The 18,294-nt window shown below is 40.3% G+C and overlaps 2 protein-coding genes across 7 annotated transcripts in view; one reads left to right on the top strand and one right to left on the bottom strand.

Annotated features, from left to right (window-relative positions):
• Positions 1-1,892, top strand: part of EVC (EvC ciliary complex subunit 1) — a 51,096-nt gene extending 49,204 nt beyond the window's left edge. For all 4 annotated transcript variants that reach the window (XM_027686377.1, XM_027686376.1, XM_027686378.1 and 1 more), the window contains one exon: positions 902-1,892. In XM_027686377.1, coding sequence (XP_027542178.1) covers positions 902-983 — 82 coding nt within the window. In that variant the 3' untranslated portion in view covers positions 984-1,892. The remainder of the gene's footprint in view (positions 1-901) is intronic.
• Positions 1,893-6,384: 4,492 nt separating this feature from the next.
• Positions 6,385-18,294, bottom strand: part of CRMP1 (collapsin response mediator protein 1) — a 53,474-nt gene continuing 41,564 nt past the window's right edge. For all 3 annotated transcript variants that reach the window (XM_027686329.1, XM_027686330.1, XM_027686331.1), the window contains 5 exons: positions 14,982-15,123; positions 13,201-13,371; positions 11,759-11,938; positions 9,105-9,270; positions 6,385-7,400 (listed from right to left, as the gene is read on the bottom strand). In XM_027686329.1, the coding sequence (XP_027542130.1) occupies positions 7,309-7,400; positions 9,105-9,270; positions 11,759-11,938; positions 13,201-13,371; positions 14,982-15,123 (751 nt within the window). In that variant the 3' untranslated portion in view covers positions 6,385-7,308. The remainder of the gene's footprint in view (positions 7,401-9,104; positions 9,271-11,758; positions 11,939-13,200; positions 13,372-14,981; positions 15,124-18,294) is intronic.

Genomic DNA, 18,294 nt, shown 5'->3' with positions numbered 1-18,294 from the left:
AATGCCTGCATTAGCTAAGCTGCTTCCATAACATTTCCTTCTCACATGTACTCGACCTGTTTTTCCCCATGTTTTTTTTTAAAGTTAGGAAATTCATTTGTGTTTGCTTGTAGATGCTGCTATGTATTTTATAAATAACTTTGATTATAGGTAGAGAAATGAGAAATACTGCTTCCTTTAATTAGTTCTTTTTAAACCTGAGTCTCAGACAGCATAAATCAGCAGAGACAAGTGAATTCAATGGAACTGGGCTGACATGTAGCAACCAAAATATGGTCTGTGGTATTTAGGCTTTCAACTTCCACCTTTATTTCAGGAACAAAGGCAAGCGTCAGTCTTTGGCTGATGAGGGTAGCAGCTCTAACAATGATTTTCTTGATAGATGTTTCAGTTGGCTTATGCTGGGGTGCTAACTAGAGGAGAAGAAATGGCTGCAAACCTGAAAGATGCCAGCTGATTACTACGGGCAGATCAAACCAGCCAGCTGGTCACTGGGGCTTGATATATTGAGCAGGGAAAATCCTGCTGACAGGCAAAGCAAACAGTTGGTTCTCAGGAGCCACAGGCCTTTGGGGAAAAGTATTTATCCCCTGAGTGACCTCAGCCTGGGACTGACTTCAGGAGATGGCTCCTTTCCCCGATGGCATCAACCCTTTTCACACACTCCTTTCCCACAGCCAACAAGGGAAACGTGTGTAGGGAACAGGGACCCAACAAAGGAACGTTTATCTTTCTGCAGTTTTGCTTTGGCACCTCAACAGAGGCAGCTGAAGCCAGTGAGTGCAGAAGTTATATGGCAAGTGCCTTTCTTTTATCAAAATTAATTTAGTTTAAGAAAGAAGTACAGCATTTTAAAAACTGTCTACGATTTCGTTTTATTTTTCTTGTTTATGTCTTTCAGAGAGATGTTACAGAGTCCACATGAAGGTGAGACTGAACCAAGGAAAAACTCAAATATGTTAAAAAAAAAAGGCAGCAAGTAGTAAAAGCCTTTTTATGAGCTGTCTGAACACAGTGTACCAAAGCATTCTTCTGGGGAATCTCAGCAGCTATAGATACTTACTGAGCTGCTTTGCTGAGGAACAACGAAGAAAATCAATAACGGATAAATCTTTTTTAGCTACAGACCAAGAATCAATCCTGACCTCCTTTAACTGTTAATACAACATTCCCTCTTCGTTTTGGTAAGGGGGAACAAGGAAGTCTTTATTATAAGCTTTTTGAGATTGCTTTGGGAGTGTGGAGGGGAGATTTAGATTTGGAATATACCTGAGGAAAGTGCACTTGTAGAACTGATCCACACTAGGCTGATTGCCCAGGTTGGTGTATCTCAGTAAGGTTGGTATATCTCAATAATGCTATATCATTTGCTTTGGAGCCCTAAATGTGGTAGATCAGGTCTTAATATTTTGTAATTTCTGCTTTGGCCTAAGAAACTAGATAAAAATGTAAAGAATATGTAAACAGACTTCAGATGGTATTGGTACATCAAAATATGACATTTGGTCACTCTTTTGTTACATTCTAGTGCTTCCAGGGCTATGTAAGCTTTTTAATATTTGCACAAAGATTTTTATATATGTATTTCTCTTCCTTTGTCTCAGATTTCATATTATTACTTTTAGAAAAAATGAGACAAAACCAATTTTGTCTTTCATTTTTTTATATTTCAGTTTCTAGTCTTCTTCCTGAAGTGCACCCTTTTATTTCCAATATACTTTGTTATGCTCATTACTTCTCCTATGGGAATTCTTGTTGTGCAAAGCAGGGAGTTCTCTGCCTGTACAGAGTACCTGTATTGTGTAATAAATTCCCCCACTTAAGCAAACTTACAGTTTTCATGAAATGGAAGTTTTCTGCCTTTTTAAAAATAAACATGATATTTTGCTAACAAAAAGGATGTCCTTTGGTGCAGGATGGACAATGCTACAGCAGTTATGCAGTTTGCCTCAGACAGAAGTGCTGCCACACAAACGAGTTTACCAAAGCGAGTTAATTTTCACCCCAAGCATAGTAAAAAAAAAATAATTCTAAATTGTACCACTTCAAGCATTTGATTCTGGTATTTCAGTATCAGAGCTCTGTGATCTCTCTGCCTGATCTGCACATTTTAGTTGCTGCTCATTCTGCTTTTTTTTTTTCCCCCACTCTGTAGAGAAGCTTTTACCATTAGAGCTGATGATCCTTTAAACCACCCGGCAGAGCAGCCGCTCCCATCACAGTTTGGGTGCAGCACAATCACCCCAGCGGGTCTCTAATTACCCAAGCCGGGACTCTCATCACCCGAGTGGGGTCTCCCGACTGCTCTCCTTTGGCTAGGCAGGGCTGAAATGTTTTTTTCTCTCCATTAGAAAAAAGAGGAAAGGTTCGGATTATTCCAAAAGCAGGGCAGCAGTGCCCTCTGCTGGGCAGCTTGCGAGGTTTCCGTCCCCTCGCTGCTGGAGGTGGCAGGCAGGGAATCCCGGGAAGGAGCCAGAGAGGGTCCCGGTGCTCGGCAGGACCCCCGCGAGTCCCCCCAGGCGTGGGTGTGGGCACCTCCCAGCCTTCCATCTGCCCGACTTTCCTATGATGGAGTTTTTACAGACCTTTCTTCTCCCACAGTCACATTAGCAACTTCCCGACAAAACACCTGCTTCTCTTGCCCCTGTTACTGACTTCTCAGTCTCCTTTGAGTTTCTGCATGGATACACCGAGTTCCTGTTTAATGTCATGAGCAGATTTCGTGCACTTGCCATCACTCCCTGTCAGTGATGCAGATACTGAACAAGACAGAGTTTAATTGGGCCAAAAAACAAGTGTAGCAAATGCCAAACAAAATCACAACAGTTGCTCTGCAGTTAAGCACTGTTGAATTTCTGTGTTATGTTATGGAATCATAGAATCATTTAGGTTGGAAAAGACCCTGAAGATTAAGTCCAGTCACAGCTCAAAACACTTGCTTTACAGTGTAAATCTATAAAGCACCCTTTCTTTATTTTGTTCTGGAAAGGGTAACATGGAGCTTTGATCATACTTTACAGGCATATATCAAAAACACTTCTGCAGAAATTTAGGGGAAAATGTCATGCCTCTTTTCTCCTGTTTTTAAACATCGAGGGTAACATTATTCCATATCCCATACACCCCTCTCCCAATACCCCTCACTGCCATTACTGAAAGTTATCTGGAAAGTTTGTGCAAAGTTCATCACAACCATGATGAAAAGCTATCCTAAAATCAGTTTGTTTAGATGACTGAGATTTAATTTTTTTACCAAGAGTAGATGAACAATGACTAATAGATTAGTATTAAGTGCAGAGGGAAGGAAATAAGGAACAGAGCATGGCGCATTCAGACGTCCCTGAATTTTTAAGGGAGGTGAAAATTCAGATGCAAGCACTGAATTCATGGACACTTCCTGAAGCGAAACAAAAAAAAATGCAAAATCCGGTGTTCTGTTGAACCTGGAATGAAAATACATTTTTTTATACCCAGAGCTCCTTGGCAATTACAAAGGATTAAGATACAACTTGAATTAAATCATTGCTATTCCAGACTGATATTTTAATTATGAAGTTGTCTTTTATCATGCAGATTTGCAATATTTCTAGTTTTTAATTATTTTTTTTAATGTAACACCTGTTATTAATGTCAGAGTATATTTACATGAACTGATAGATGTCTGAGTAGATATTTTGTACACTGAAGACTTTTCCTTGGACAAGTGTTTATGTCGAGAAGATGAAATGCTGGAAAAAAATGCAGCAAATTCTTCTTGCCACCTCCTTGGTGATCTATGGATTCAGCCTTCTCTTCCACATCACTTGATTGGCAGATAATCCTCAGGCTGGTTGTAGGGACTTTTTAAGTGGTCTGCAAATAGCGACACGGAAGAGCAAGTTCTACACCATTAGGGCTACATCCAGTATTTAAAGGTCATGACCTGCTGCAAATTTTTAGAAGCTTGATGATTCAGAAAGCATGAAAGCTCTGCACTGCTACCAACTTGAGTGAGGTAACAGCAGCTCCCCACCCCCAAGTTCACAACCTGAACATCTCCCAGCTTGGTGCTCCTACAAGGAAGCAAACTCAAGTAGAGTTTCCTATTCTGCAGGATGCACTCGGATCACCAGCTAATCCACATTTTCTTTAATGTTAGTTTTATTTTCTTCAGGACAGGTTAGTGATGTAGGGGCAGAGGCACTGCTATGAAATAGGCCTCCAGCTGGTATGGGAAGCACCACTTACCTTGCTTTATTTAACCCTCCATGAGCAATAGCAGATGCCATTTCTCTGATGGTATCACAGTAACATCCACGTAGGGTGCCTGTGCTCCAAACAATTGCTGTTTGAATCACATCCAGGCAGCATTGCATGTTCAGAGCAGAGACTCTGGCACAGCACAGGATCCACAGGCTTCCTGCAGGCTGCCCCTCAGCAGCCCCATGGCAGCAGTGGCCAGGCTGCAGGGGCTTATGAACCTCATGGGTACACTGGGGTATTTCTCCTTGGAGAAATCATAGGATAGTCACATTGACCCGACAAGCACAGTCTTGTTCACACCAGAAGCACTGAAGCATGAAATGCCTCTCAAACACCCACACATGTATTTAATCACAGACACTTCACTGTGAAAAAATAAATGCATGTTAACAGTGGATCTTCAAGTAGCTTGTAGGCAAAGGGTTCTTTGGTTTACGATGCTGTTAAGCATGTAGGAAAAGTGGAATCTCAACACTGGTTACACAATGATCATTTCTACCACCTCAAGCATGACAAGACTCATATATTTGAGTAGGAGTTGTATTTAGAGATGAGCAACCATTGCTACTTGCACCAAAGCATGCAAAGAAAGCACTATGGAAATTGTAACCAGCAGTTTCGAAATTTTCACACTGTCAAATTTGCTCCATCACTTCACAAACCAGCTGTATTTCTGTTGTCAGGGTTATATCACCAAAACCGTTGCTGGCTGTCAACATTCACAGCAAATGGGTTGGAATAGGACAGTGCAGATGGAGACTTGACATTTCAGGACTGCCTTTCCTGCTAGGCTGTAGGTTATTCCAGGGCAGGTTGTCCTCAGGCTTCTCTGCCAGTGTTATTTTACTTCCTATAAAAAACTTGAACCACCAAGTGAGCAATTTATTTTAATTCATGTCATAAAATATCTGAACCACCAAGCAGACCTGGGGATGAGAGTACTCTCCAGGCAATAGGAAACATGAATTTGAATTCTTAGCGGAAGGGATTGTTCATGAAAAGCATTATTTTCCTCTTTTTGGGAGCAATCAATTCAGTTCACTGCAGACTGAATTGCAGTTTTTCTCTGCTGGTTCAGCCCAGAGCCAAAGGAAAAAGAAAAGCTGGCTGTTCAGACCAGCTTTGCTGCCAGGTTTCTGACCAAGTTGACCCAAATGGAGTTTTCCAGGGTAGCGGTTCCTTTCCCAGGGAAGCCAGAGGTGATGGCATACTGCCTTCAGAATGACAGGCTTCAGGTAGGCTACTTCCCAAAACATTTATGTCCCACATGCACCTGGCTATCACCAAGTTGTCTGTGCCAACCCAAGTTACTGCTGTGTGGATGGGATGGACAGGTGCTAAGTGCTCAAGCATCGCAGTTAGATAAAACCATTACAGTGGCACGACGCTGCTGCAAGACTTTTCCTGGTGCAGCTTTGCAGTGTAGACAAAGTGGCACAGGAGAAGGTGTTCTGCTGACCTCCTTAATCTCTTAGCACCCCACCTCCACTGCAGCCCACACCTCCCACAACATCTGCAACACAATTAGACAAAAAGTGACAGGAAATAAGGTTTCTTTACATAGTTTGTGAGAGAGTCAGAAAGACAAGGAGAAAAAACTTCATTCATTCTCAGAGACAGAATTAAAGTCCACTTTCCTCACCTTACCTGGAGCATGTCTTGTTCATGCCATGCCAGGACACTTGCATGGATCGTCAGCAGAGAAAACCAGTATGAAGTCAAACACAGCTTAGGTCAAACTGGAGCACTGCATACTGGTTCTGTACTAGAGACGAGGATAATGGCAATGAGTTACCACTTCAGGCAAATAAAATGTAGACCTGAAGGTCTTGGGAGAAAGTTAACTGAGGCAGCTGCAATGTCATAGAATTGCAGAATTATTAAGGTTGGAAAAGACCTCTAAGATTGAGACCAACCATTAGTAAGTACAATTTTCAGTATGTACATTTACTGTGAGCTCTATTTACTTAAGACATATAGTATGCAGACATCTGTAATGATGTCTTTAACAATACTTGGGATCTAAGGAGTTTCCTTCTATGGCACAATGTCAACCTAAGAGACAACTTCTCTTGAGTTTCTCCATTCTAAATTTTCAATCATTGAGTCACAGCACTGGAAAGCAGAGGAGGACGCTTACCCATCAGTTAATTTCTTTTATTTCACAAGCTTTGAATTCAGAAATTGAACCACAACTAGTAGATCTTGATACGGTAGAGTAAGTAAAAATGCATGTGATTACAAAGGAAAAAATTTGTACAAAAAACTTTAAAAATCCGACGGCAACTTGGATTATCTGTAAGTACCAAAAATCTCATGCAGAAGGAGAGCACTACTGCCCAGGTGGAAAAATCCCTGCAGGGGTGGCAATGGCATTGGTATGTAAAAACTATGGCTCTGTCTAAAATGGAAACAAGAAGGACACAGACTTGGAATGTACCGAGTGGGAACAGACAGGTGCTACAGAGACCATTTGTCATTACGTGTCCCGATGATTTTCTGTGTCTGAGAGAAGTGCTTCTTGGGTTTATAATAAATTAAAGATTAAACAGAAGCTGCCTATACTACTCTACTGCTTACTTTCAAGATGGCCATTTTCTTCCTTCATAAGTGTTTTTGGTGGTGTTTCTCAAATACAGACATTAATCTTGGCATTGTGTCTAGTCAATTGTTGGCAACGTGTTCTAAAGGGACTCACTCACAGAATGCAACTTGCATAAATAACTCAGTAACATGCACTATCTACTCTAATACAGCGAAAGGGTGCAAAGGAACCATCATTCAGTTACAAGACAAAGCTAAAACCTGTAGTCACTAAAGGGGCAATGGAAGCACCATGCTTTAAGGTGACTATGGCATGAAAGCACAATTGTGAGGCAAGTAGTTCCAAGCAAACACACCACACTATTATCACCTCTTCTATACAAAAAAAAAAAAAGAAAGACATTTTTGTTTTTATTTCCATTAGTACCAAATAAAACTGTGGGCTCAATAACACAGATATTGAAGGGAATGGACATTATTCCCATGATCCTTCATCCTCGTGTTTCTGTCCATCATCATTTTTCAGCCAAGGCTGGTAATATTAGAGCGACCACCAGGAGGTGCCACGATGCGGTGGCCAGTTCGACGTGGGTTGTTATCATCAATCTGAGCTCCTGCAACAGCAGAGAATGAGGAAACAAAGCTATGAAAAGGAATAAACCATCAGCAGTGAGATTTTACCTGGTTATGCTTCTCTCACATGACTATGTGCTGGTTTCTCTTGAGCTGACCTCTGACTGAAATGCTAAACTGATCTCCAAGGCACATTTTTGTGCCTTAACTCCAATTGTCTTGAATGGGAAGTGTAGGATGAAATGTTTAGGATCAGACTGCTCACCCTACATGGGGAATTGTAGAAGAAGAGCCCATGACAGCCTATGGACTGGATTCCTTTTGTGAGATCAGACCCTGACAAAAAGTATTACTAACTACATAAAAAAGCCCAAAACCTGTACGTGCAGAATGGATTTTTCAAAACTGTGTCACTGATTTAGAGTATCTGTCCCTACTGAGCCCATGGGTCAACAGTACAGTAAATCTGATGTTAGCAATCATAAATCCATCAGGAAAGGAGCACTGAGCTGATGTAAACTCACACCCACTTCAAACTGCATTTTAAAATGTTGAAAGGTTAAGCTTAAGGGGACAGCAAGCTTTCTGACAGGCTAAATATTGCCTGATCACACTCAGTTTCCTAAAGGCAATGTAAGACTATCATAAATGTGTGGAGTAATTTAAAATGTTATCATAGTCTCTGGTTCTGCTTAATTTCAAAACAACACAGTCATGTGTGATTGCATCATTCAGATCAAATTTGTAGTACACAGATCCAGCAGTGGACTGTGAAACCACAGCTTCAGATGCTTATAAAAATCCTACTTACTAGTTATTACTAAGAGGTCAAATTTCTAAGCACTTTTTCTGCTTTATATAGCTTCATATAGATATGTATATATCACCATGGCCCCGGGTGTATTGGCAAAAATATACTTCAACTCACTAGTAAAATTTTTAATATATTTGCTCTCCTTGGATTTTCTTCCAGAAGTTTTGTTTAGTTTGTAAGACAGGATCTGTCAGGGAGGAAAACTCCACCATTAGCTCCCACAAGGGAGAAAATCCAATGACTTTCATACCGTCATATGGAGGCATTATTCACCACTGGGGCTGTAGACTTTTGAAGGACAAGGATTTCAAACACTTGTAATTGTCTTCAGATGACAAGAATTATTTCCAGCAACCCAAAAGGATAATTTTCCAGTCTGTTTCTTATGTACCATGGAAAACGTTTTGGACACCAAGAGCAAAGAGGGTAAGAAATACTCCAATGTGCATATGAACGACTTATGCACATGGTTTACAACCAAGGACAAGGGCAGTGGAGGTTTCCGTGTCTAGCAGTTTCTGGTGATTTAGCATCTGAGCTGTCTGAGACAGAAGGGTTGCACCAGACCCAAGTCCCACCAGCTGTACACACCACCAAGGGGCTTCAGTCACATCAACCAGAGACCTCAGCTAATTGCAGTGGGCCAGGTAAACAGAAATGGAAGACTGACACACAGAAAAATTTCAAATTGCAAGCATCTTGAATATTTGGCAATGTGTAAAATATTCCTAGGGAAAAATACATAAAAACGTGTATACATACATGTGTATATATATGTGTGTGTGTGTGTGTGTGTATGTAAGTATATGCATGTATATGGGTATATACAATCCTTTGACATTTTATTAAAGAAGTAATTATGGTTGAAATTTATCACCAATAATCCAAACTCATGGCTTTAAAATGTTTCTCATTAGTAAGGCTGACTTACCTGATAAGCTGAAATTGGATTGATGGAGGTTTCTGATTGGTGGGGGCTGGTTTTTGGCAGGAGAGGATTTAGTTGAGGGTGCAGGAGTTGCATATTTTGGCGTAGCTGGGATTTCATACACAGGCCCATCATACATTCCTCTGGAGACTCCTTGCAGTCCTCCCACCTGGATCAAGAGGAGAGTAAAAATCCAGACACTGAATGCTCCGATAACGCTGCCAAAAGATACTCCTGCCTGTATGTAGAGAGCACTGAGCACAGAGCTATATTCTGCTATATAGAAAGCAAAACTGCAGTTTGCTTCATATATACAGGAAATTACAAATTCCTCCTTCCATTTCTATATATATAGAAATTATGAGAGAGATCCTTATCAGGCTTTCTTCACAATCAATGGGGTAAAATGGGATTGAAAAGAACAAAGGTTGACCTAAGATGTTTATTTTATGTAAGATCAGTCACAATCATATTTTCTCTCTCCATTCAACTGCCAAATTACACTTGGGTTGTAACAGACTGATACACACTATACCAACTGCACCAATTTCTCTCCTACCTGTATTCCCTGTTTCTCCCCTTCAAAGATCTCAATTCTCTTCATTGAAAAGTGGTGGCAATTTTTAAATTAAATTTCAAAAGTTTCAAAAGTTTCAACTTCTTGTCATCAACTAGAAAAGCAATTGTACACCAGACTGTGGCATGGGACCCATCTTATAATATTTGTCAATAAAGTATCTGTCACTTGAGTTCTGATTTCACTTCAAGGTCTCCACTTTTTTTCCCTGTACAGTTCTTACGAGGAATATGAGAAAAGACAATCAAAACAACTTCACTGGCCTTAAAATCATAGCAATCTAGGAAATAATATTTTAATAAGAACAGTTCCAATTTTCAGAAAGAGCCTGAAGCCATTGAATTGCCAAATCCAAAGCTCATCAAAAAGATCAGAAGTCTGGGACTACAAGATTATGGTTTCAGAGCCATTTCCCCAACAGGTTAAAAATGAAATTAAAACACTGTATAGAAAGACACTATTCACAGGGCTTTAATCCAGCTCTCACAGAAATCAATGCATTTTCCTTGCTTTTGGTGACGGGGACATGAGGCTCAGAAGAGCCACTGTCTTGCAAGCTGAGCCAAAACTAACGCTCAGAAGAAAGCAGATGCCAATCACAACAATGAATGCATCTTCCAGGGACCCACAAAGGCACGAATTTATACTCCTACCCCTGATCCAGGGATAAATTTATACTGCTAATCTGTGCCAGTTCCTTGCTTTGCAGTCCCTTGCTTGACATGTGTTTTCTATACTCCTCTGTCGTGCACTGACATGATCATATGGCAGCTGATACGACCATGACTGGGTTTTTCTAAATATTTCCAATGGATAAAATGTGACAGTGGGAAAAAAATGCGGTCATGGATCTGTTCTCCCTTCCTCTGGACAGGCAGCAGAGGGAGCTGTAGGAGCAAAAACAGCAGTCCCTTTCTTTGTCCCTTTGCACATCTGGCCCAAGTATCAAAAGTCTCCCAAAATCCAGGCCCACTTGCAAGACACAGGTTACTTAGCCCAGTTACTTTTGTGCAAACACCTGCTACAAGACACTATCCTCTGATACTTGATTTTAAAGTGCTAGTTTCAGTATTCTAATGACATCATCACTAATTTATATAGCACTCCCAAGAGCTAAACCCTTGAGAGGCGAGTGTGAAGAGAAAGTCCATGTCATCTACATGGATTATGCACAAAAAAAAAAAAGCAACACTGATTGGTATTCTGCAAAACTTTGGCAGGTGCATTTCCTTTTTACTGGGCCTTTTCTCCTAAGAAGTGCAAACCTTTTTTCTGCAGCTTGACAGAATTTGTATCTTAAATGACAAAAGACAGAAACTATCAACCTGCTCATAGACTTAATTTCAGCTGCCAGTCTCGCAGCCTATTATACATGTTTGGTTGAAGAAAATAGTTTTAGTCAATTTTTTTCATTATTTATGCTCTCATAGTGACTTTCTTGCTCAGTGGCAAGAAGCAATTTCCAAATAACCCCAAACTAGTACCCAACCGATTGGTTTTCAAAAGAGCAGAATTGATATAACAATTCAAAACCAGAAGTGACCCAGTCTTAATTTTGGTCATTTCCCAAGCTTTTTATTTATCAAAAGAGAAAGGTTTTCTGAGTTATGAATGCTGCTAATACCCAGCTCAGCAAATGCACCAACAATAGTTCAGAGATGCCCAATATAATGAGTATCTCTGGCTTACATGCTTTTCTTCTCTGCAGCGTGGCAGTTCAGTATGCAATTTGAAATTCTGGTTTTGTTCTGCTTAACTCTCCTCCACAAGCAGCTTTATCTTTTCCTGAATTTTAACTGAAAGTAAATTCTATCCCTATTCTACCTCCCTTCAAAAGCCTGCACAGCTGGAGAGAAGGCAATTATGTCCAACTGACAATTATGTGCTCTACACACTGAAGCTCATGGTGTTACATCAGTTCACAACTGCAGAGGAACTAGTTTTGTGGTCATTTTTTGAACAAGTCATATACAATCCATCTGAAATGGATTCATATTAGCACAGTAACATTAAAAACCTACGCTGCTGTGGTTTCAAGAGGGTTTGGCTACAAAGAAGATTAAACAGTATTTGACATTACCTTATTCCTGATTTTGATGCGCTGGTAAAGATATTCAGGGAAAGGTTTGCGAGGGATGAAGCGGCCCATTCCCTTATTTACGTGCAGGTTTCCATCTTCATACACAATCTTCCCTTGGCTTATGACCACGAGTGGGGCACCATGGCACTCCATTCCTTCAAAGATGTTGTACTCAATGGCCTGAGGATGAACCAACATATTCACTGCCAGATCTCTTTCAATTAGTTACTTATAATCTGTATTTGTAGTCATAGTTTTAGATAACACCAATTAATAAATGTATAAAATTTGTTTGTATGAAGGAAAAGTAATGCATTATGAAATTACTTTAAAGGATTTTTCTGGTCAGACTTTCCTGGATCAGACTTTTCCGGATCAGACTTTTCCGGATCAGACTTTTCCTTCCATTTCTCATTTTCCATCAAGGCTTTCTCTCACTTGTTTTTGAAGACTTGCCGTATTTTTCCAGAGCCTCTAGAATTACGGTACCCTTAATATGAAGGAAAATTGTGACTCAGCTGCTGGATACCCAGAGGACCTGGTCCCGCCATGCATCTGCTGTGACTTTCAAGTAAGTGAATTTCAAAGGGGCCAGTACACATACTTCTGTCTGAAAAAGCCCAGAAAGGACCAGGAAAGTCTGAGTCTTAATAGGAATGACAGGGCAGGTGTGATTACTACTTTCTTGAAAATACAGAAAGATCCCAAGAGAGAAATATAAACTGAATCACCTAAATTTACTTTTAAAGGTTTCTAAGTGGTTTTGCCTTTTTAATATAAAGGTTTTACTGGATTTCCAGCAAAACTTTTGGAAGAATTCCCCAATGCAAAAGATCAAAGCACTGAGCAATAAGATAACAACTTTAAGATAGACAACATATAAGGTAAAACCTGCAACAGTCAAAATCAAAGAGGTTAGCAGTCTCTAGTACTCTGCACTAAGGGCAGAGAAGTATGTGGCAAAGCTCTGGAATTAAACAGAAAATCTGATTCATGAAGCTGATTAGAGCTGTATTATCAAAACATTTCATCATCTCTCATAGTTTAGCATACTGCTGATTTAATCATGCAATTTATAACATTAGGTACTTTTCAGATGAACAAAAAAAATGAGCTGGTTTTAAATTTATCCTCAGACTTATTAAGCTCAGTTGCAGAGCTGCTGTTTCACACCTATTTACAGATCTGCCTAAAGCATGAAAGAAATACATACTCCAAGGGTATATGCAGAGAGAAAAGAAACCTGTCCTGATCCCAATGTTCCCAATGCAGGATTTCAATACTTTCATGTCCTGAAACATTTACCCATTTCAGAATAGGAGCAGGCAGTTACTCCACTCCTCTGTATCCCCTGTATTTGGTGTTCACATGATTTAGGATCAACAGCTGAAAAGCAACAGTGACATTTCTTTTTTTCTTTCTGGTTTTCCTTTTGTCCTTACCGATTTATGGCTTTTGGCTGTTATAGTCTTCACCTTATCAGGGTCCCAAATAACAACATCAGCATCCGATCCTACAGCAATCCGGCCTTTTCTTGGATACAGATTAAAGATTTTGGCAGCATTGGTGCTGGTGACAGCTACGAACTGGCTCTCGTCCATCTTGCCCGTGGCCTAAAAACAATGTGATTTGAGCAAAACATGCTTATGAAATGGGGATTTACTATTGAGAGTACTGAACAGTATGGGAAAGTATGTACTTTATAGATACAGTGATGTCGCATGAAAGAGATTTTATCCCACAGGACTTTATATAAAGCACATTACTTGGGAGTTTCAAATAAATGAATGTGTTACTCCAGGCATTGCAAAGAACAGCCAATGAAACCTTAATGCAGGTGATACCACCAAGGTCCTCAGTCATCTAAGGTCCCTTTCTCTACACACTGATGCCTAAGTGTGTTCTGCTGCTAGTCCTAGTAATTTCCATTTAAATGTTTAACCAATTTTAAAACAGAGAAACATATATGAGTATTAGGAAATGAAACAAAAGATCAAGAGTCTGACACTTCTGGGAACATTTCTTGCAAATTAGGTCCATTCTATTATTAGTATTACCAAACCTATACATCTGAGTAATACAACTCCAATTATAAAGTCCTTGCCTGGAGAAATGTCACCACAAATAGAACTTTGCATGGTAGTCACAACTGAACACAACAGCATTTTGATTTCTCAGTAGAGTATTTTGGGGTCTTCCCTGGCAATGAGCAAGAACAATGTTCTAAGGAAAAACAATGCCAAACTTTTTAGTATTAAATAAACACTTATTTCCTGCCTGGTAAAACATGAGATTTGCAAAATATAAGCTACTCGATGGCCCAGGACTGAATGTTACCACTTGTAAATCCCATGTTGCAGCCCTTGCTGCAGGTCCTTCCCACTGAAGGAGTAACAAAAGAGAAGTATCACTGGCTGGTTGCGCTTTGCTTGCTTCCCTGCTTTGTTCCTACATGGCAGGCACCTGAAGCTGCTTCTGTGCTTGGAATCTCAATAGCAGTCCCTGAAGAAAGTGGCTATGAAATACAGTCTGGGAGAAGTGCTCATTGGAGCACTGTAAATGCTACCACTTCCCAGTCTGCAATATGCATTTGAGCACAATGCAATGTAAGGTAATGAGTGTGTGTGTGTGAGCGTGCATGGGTGTGTATGTGGAGACAGACAATAGAGGGAGAATATCACTATACATTAGGATCCATGGAATCATCAAAAAATTGCTGACTTATACCGGCAGTCCACTGCAAAACATGCCAGTATGAATTACGTGCAATGTTCTCCTTCAAAGCATTTCATCATTTAGCCTCAGGCTCGGCTGCCATCCATTTGTAATTTCTCAAAAACAACGAGACACTTCTCAAATTCAAACAATCCATTCATCACGTTTATATGAGGTCCACTTCAGAATCATTAGATTGCTCCAGGTACTACGACTCTCAGAAGCATCCGCTCTGACACAACTGGAAAATAGAGCAGTGGAGTCTGGGAAGCCTCAGGTCTAATAAAATGCAATCATGGTGCAGTGTCAGAAGTGAAACACAGCCCTGAGTTTAAACAACTGGAAGAGGTTTTTGAAACAAGCAATTCACCTTGCAGTAGCATTCTCTCAGGGAATTTTCAGAAATACATTAGAAAGTCATTAAAGTACTGGCCAAGAGTCTCCTGGCCTTCATTATTCAGTCAACACTCCATTTTTTTTTAGTCCATAAAAGTAAGTAATTACTTACTACAGCCTTGTCCCAGACAACAGTCATCCTTTCCTCAATTCCATTGACCCCTTCAGGAATCATAGTGAAGTTGTCCTTTCCAACGGCTTTCTGGGCAGTGCTATATGGGCAATGTCCACTTCCCGTCACCTGCAGGTCCCCACTGTGGAGTTAACACACAGAAGGTTTAGATCAGGAATCACCAAGGTGACCTTGGTCTCACACTGGCTGAGGATGGACCTTTCAAGCCTACACACCAGAGGCATAGGCTGTAAATCATGCCAGCAGCCTTTACATGTTGGCTACAGATCACTGAAGAGCAACAATGGCACTGGACATCTCCACTTTCCCCCAGGAGCATCCTGAACTCCTGGATTACAGCCCCCTCTGGTTTTAGGCTGCTTATCAACAGAGATCAGGCAAAACCCCACTAACCAGGACAAAGGATTAATCCAGGATTAAGGAAATGATCGGAAGCTTGTATGAAATGTCTGCTACTCTCAAGATAAATTAATTCACAACCACATTAAAAAGTAATGGCAAATTTTACAGTGCAAAGTCATGAGCATCAAGCTTATTTCTCTGTATTTCTCTCTTGCACATATATTTTTCTTGCAAACCTTACATGAATACTTCCTATCTGACCTTTCAAAACAGAACCATGAAAATAAAGGAAATTTTTTTTCAGGTAGTCTTCTCATTAAACATCAAAAGGCATAGTCCAAGTCAAACACATGAACTGGATTTATCTAATTTAAAGGTCTTACACAGAAAAAGGCATGGAATAAAACACAAAAAGAGCTACCATCTAATAATGCTTTTATTTAAGAAGTCAGGTTTTTTCAGCCTAGAGAAAATTTTGTTTTCAGAGAGCAGAACTGGATCACAGCTGCTCTTGGGAATAAGGAGGAAGAACATAATCAATATGCAGAATCTTGCAAAAATAGAATGACAAAAAAGAAGATAGGTTCTCCAATATCCACAGGAAATAGGTGATATTTTTAGCTCTTGATTAAGCTTACAGGAGGCAAGCACATTAAAACTACGATTTCTCTTCCATCACTCCACAAGGGTGATGTCCCCAAGAGCCTGTCATCCTTTTCTCTAACTGATTATGTAAGTTCCAGCTCTGAAACACGTGAATGATTCTGGTCCACAAATTTAGATCCAGAAAGCTAACAAATAGCCAAGTACAGAAGAAAAAAGGGTCACACATCAGTAATTCTACTGCAATTTTCTGGGCTGCCAGCCTTAATGATTGCTGGCAGAGAAGAACCTTTAGCCTCTTTTCTGGTTCTTCGCCATGCTCACACCCATTCATCCACTTTTTAGAAGAAGCCAAACCCAAGAATTTAATGTTTTAGCTTTTCCTGATTATTAAAGACTGCCTGGTGTTACTCCATAGGATTAAACCAAATCCATCAGTTACACGTTCATTTATTCTAAAGCAACAATAAAGTCATAAGATTGAAATGCCATTTCTTCCTTTCTGATGATCCTCTGTCAGCAAAGCTTCCTGTGGCTTACCCTCTCTCTTTTCTGCACTCTGATGGATACAATCATGAAAACCTGAATATCACAGCCAGGCCCTGTATCACTGCCCATTTCCCTGAGGTTGTGCTGTGACTCTTACACTATGCTACTGCCCCTGAAAGATGAAAAGGACTTGCTTCCTCTGAACTCCATTTTCTCTCTCCTCTGACATTTAATGACAATTAATGACATGAACTGCACTGTCCAGTCAAATCAACAGAAGATTTCTGAAGATGAAGCATGTTGCTTGAGAGCTGCCCAACACCTCCTGGTTAACCACACAGGCACTCCTGCTGTCTGGATGCACTCTACTGTCCAACAGGGGAGAAGCATCACATCAACTAAAAAACTGAGAGACAAGAAGGGATCACCACAAAATAAATGCCAGACCAGCACCTTGTCATCTTATTCTTTCCCATAAACAAAGCTATCAGGGCAAGTTACATCTTCCATGAAGCACCAAGATCTCACATCTCTGGTTCACATGGGATGACACATCACAGCTGCAATAATGCAGCAGCCCACCGTGGAAGATGAAAGGTAACTCAGGTTCATGGCCCAAAGATGAAACAAGGACCAAATCCCATGAGGTAAATCCAATCTGCAAACCCCATGAGACACGCTGGGTATTTTAGACGTTTAACTTTTCAGTGAAAAATCAATGCTTTCTGTGGAAAAGAGCACAAGCAGGATGCCTCATGCTTGCAGAGGAAGGATGCTGTAAGGATTTTTTAATGAATGTAAAATACTGGTATCTGAACGTACAGTGCAATAGAAATGTGAAATGCTGTCTTTACTATCATCCTTGCATAAAATTCCCCACAAATGCAGGGTAGACTGATAAAATATACAGTTCTTTCTTTAGTTGCACAGTATAGATTCGAAGTATTAAAACTGAAAGCAGGCTAAGCTGCTGTCATTTAAGATCCAGGACTTTAATCCACTAGAAAAAAAAAGCCATTTTTGCATGCTTGAAGGATAATGAAAACTTTGTAACTCCCCAGTTTGTCTTTCTGATGTTCGTTTAAAAAAGTCATTATATGGATTCCAATTCTAAAAATTCTCTTGCTATTTTAGCTAATCTGCTTTGACCCACATACTATTATTTTGGGACTCTCTTCTAGAAAACATATAGCCATGTCTGACAGAGTAAAGAGTCAAACATTTCGATACACATTCACATGTGCTGGCTAAGAGCCTTACTCTCACACAATGAGCTTCACTCTTTGCAAGTGATGATACTGATGGATCACACCAGGAAAGTGATTTTTTAAATTATCCTTATTTTAGGGACAAATCTTCAAACCAGGCTCGAAAACCATCCCACAAATCCTGCAGATTCCTCTCCTGAAACAATTTGGCATCATATTAAAAGCTGCATCCTGCAATCCTCTGAAGAATCCTTAGGGTTCTCCCTCAAGAAGAACAAGGACTGGTTTGATGAAAACAATCAATAAATCCAGGACTTGTTGAGGAAGAAGAGAACTGCCCACCAAGCACACCTTGCACTGCCATCCTGTCACACAAGAAAAATAGCCTTTCGTCTTGCATGCAGCAAGCTTCAGCAGAAACTCCGTGACATCCAGAACAAGTGGTGGACCGATCTAGCTGCAAAAACTCAACTATGTGCAGATACAGGGGATCACAAAGGTTTCTATGAGGCCCTGAAAACAGCATATGGGCCTACGTACCAAGTCCAAAGCCCACTACTCAGTGCAGATGGTCAAACGCTTCTGACAGATAAAACCTCCATTCTGAATCGATGGTCTGAACACTTTCAGACTCTTTTCAGCACCAACCG

Source organism: Neopelma chrysocephalum, unplaced genomic scaffold (genome assembly GCF_003984885.1).
Source record: "Neopelma chrysocephalum unplaced genomic scaffold, ASM398488v2 Primary Assembly neopelma1_71, whole genome shotgun sequence".
Classification (NCBI taxonomy): domain Eukaryota; kingdom Metazoa; phylum Chordata; class Aves; order Passeriformes; family Pipridae; genus Neopelma; species Neopelma chrysocephalum.
The sequence above is the reverse complement of the archived record's forward strand: the minus strand, read 5'-3'. Positions and strand labels throughout refer to the sequence as shown.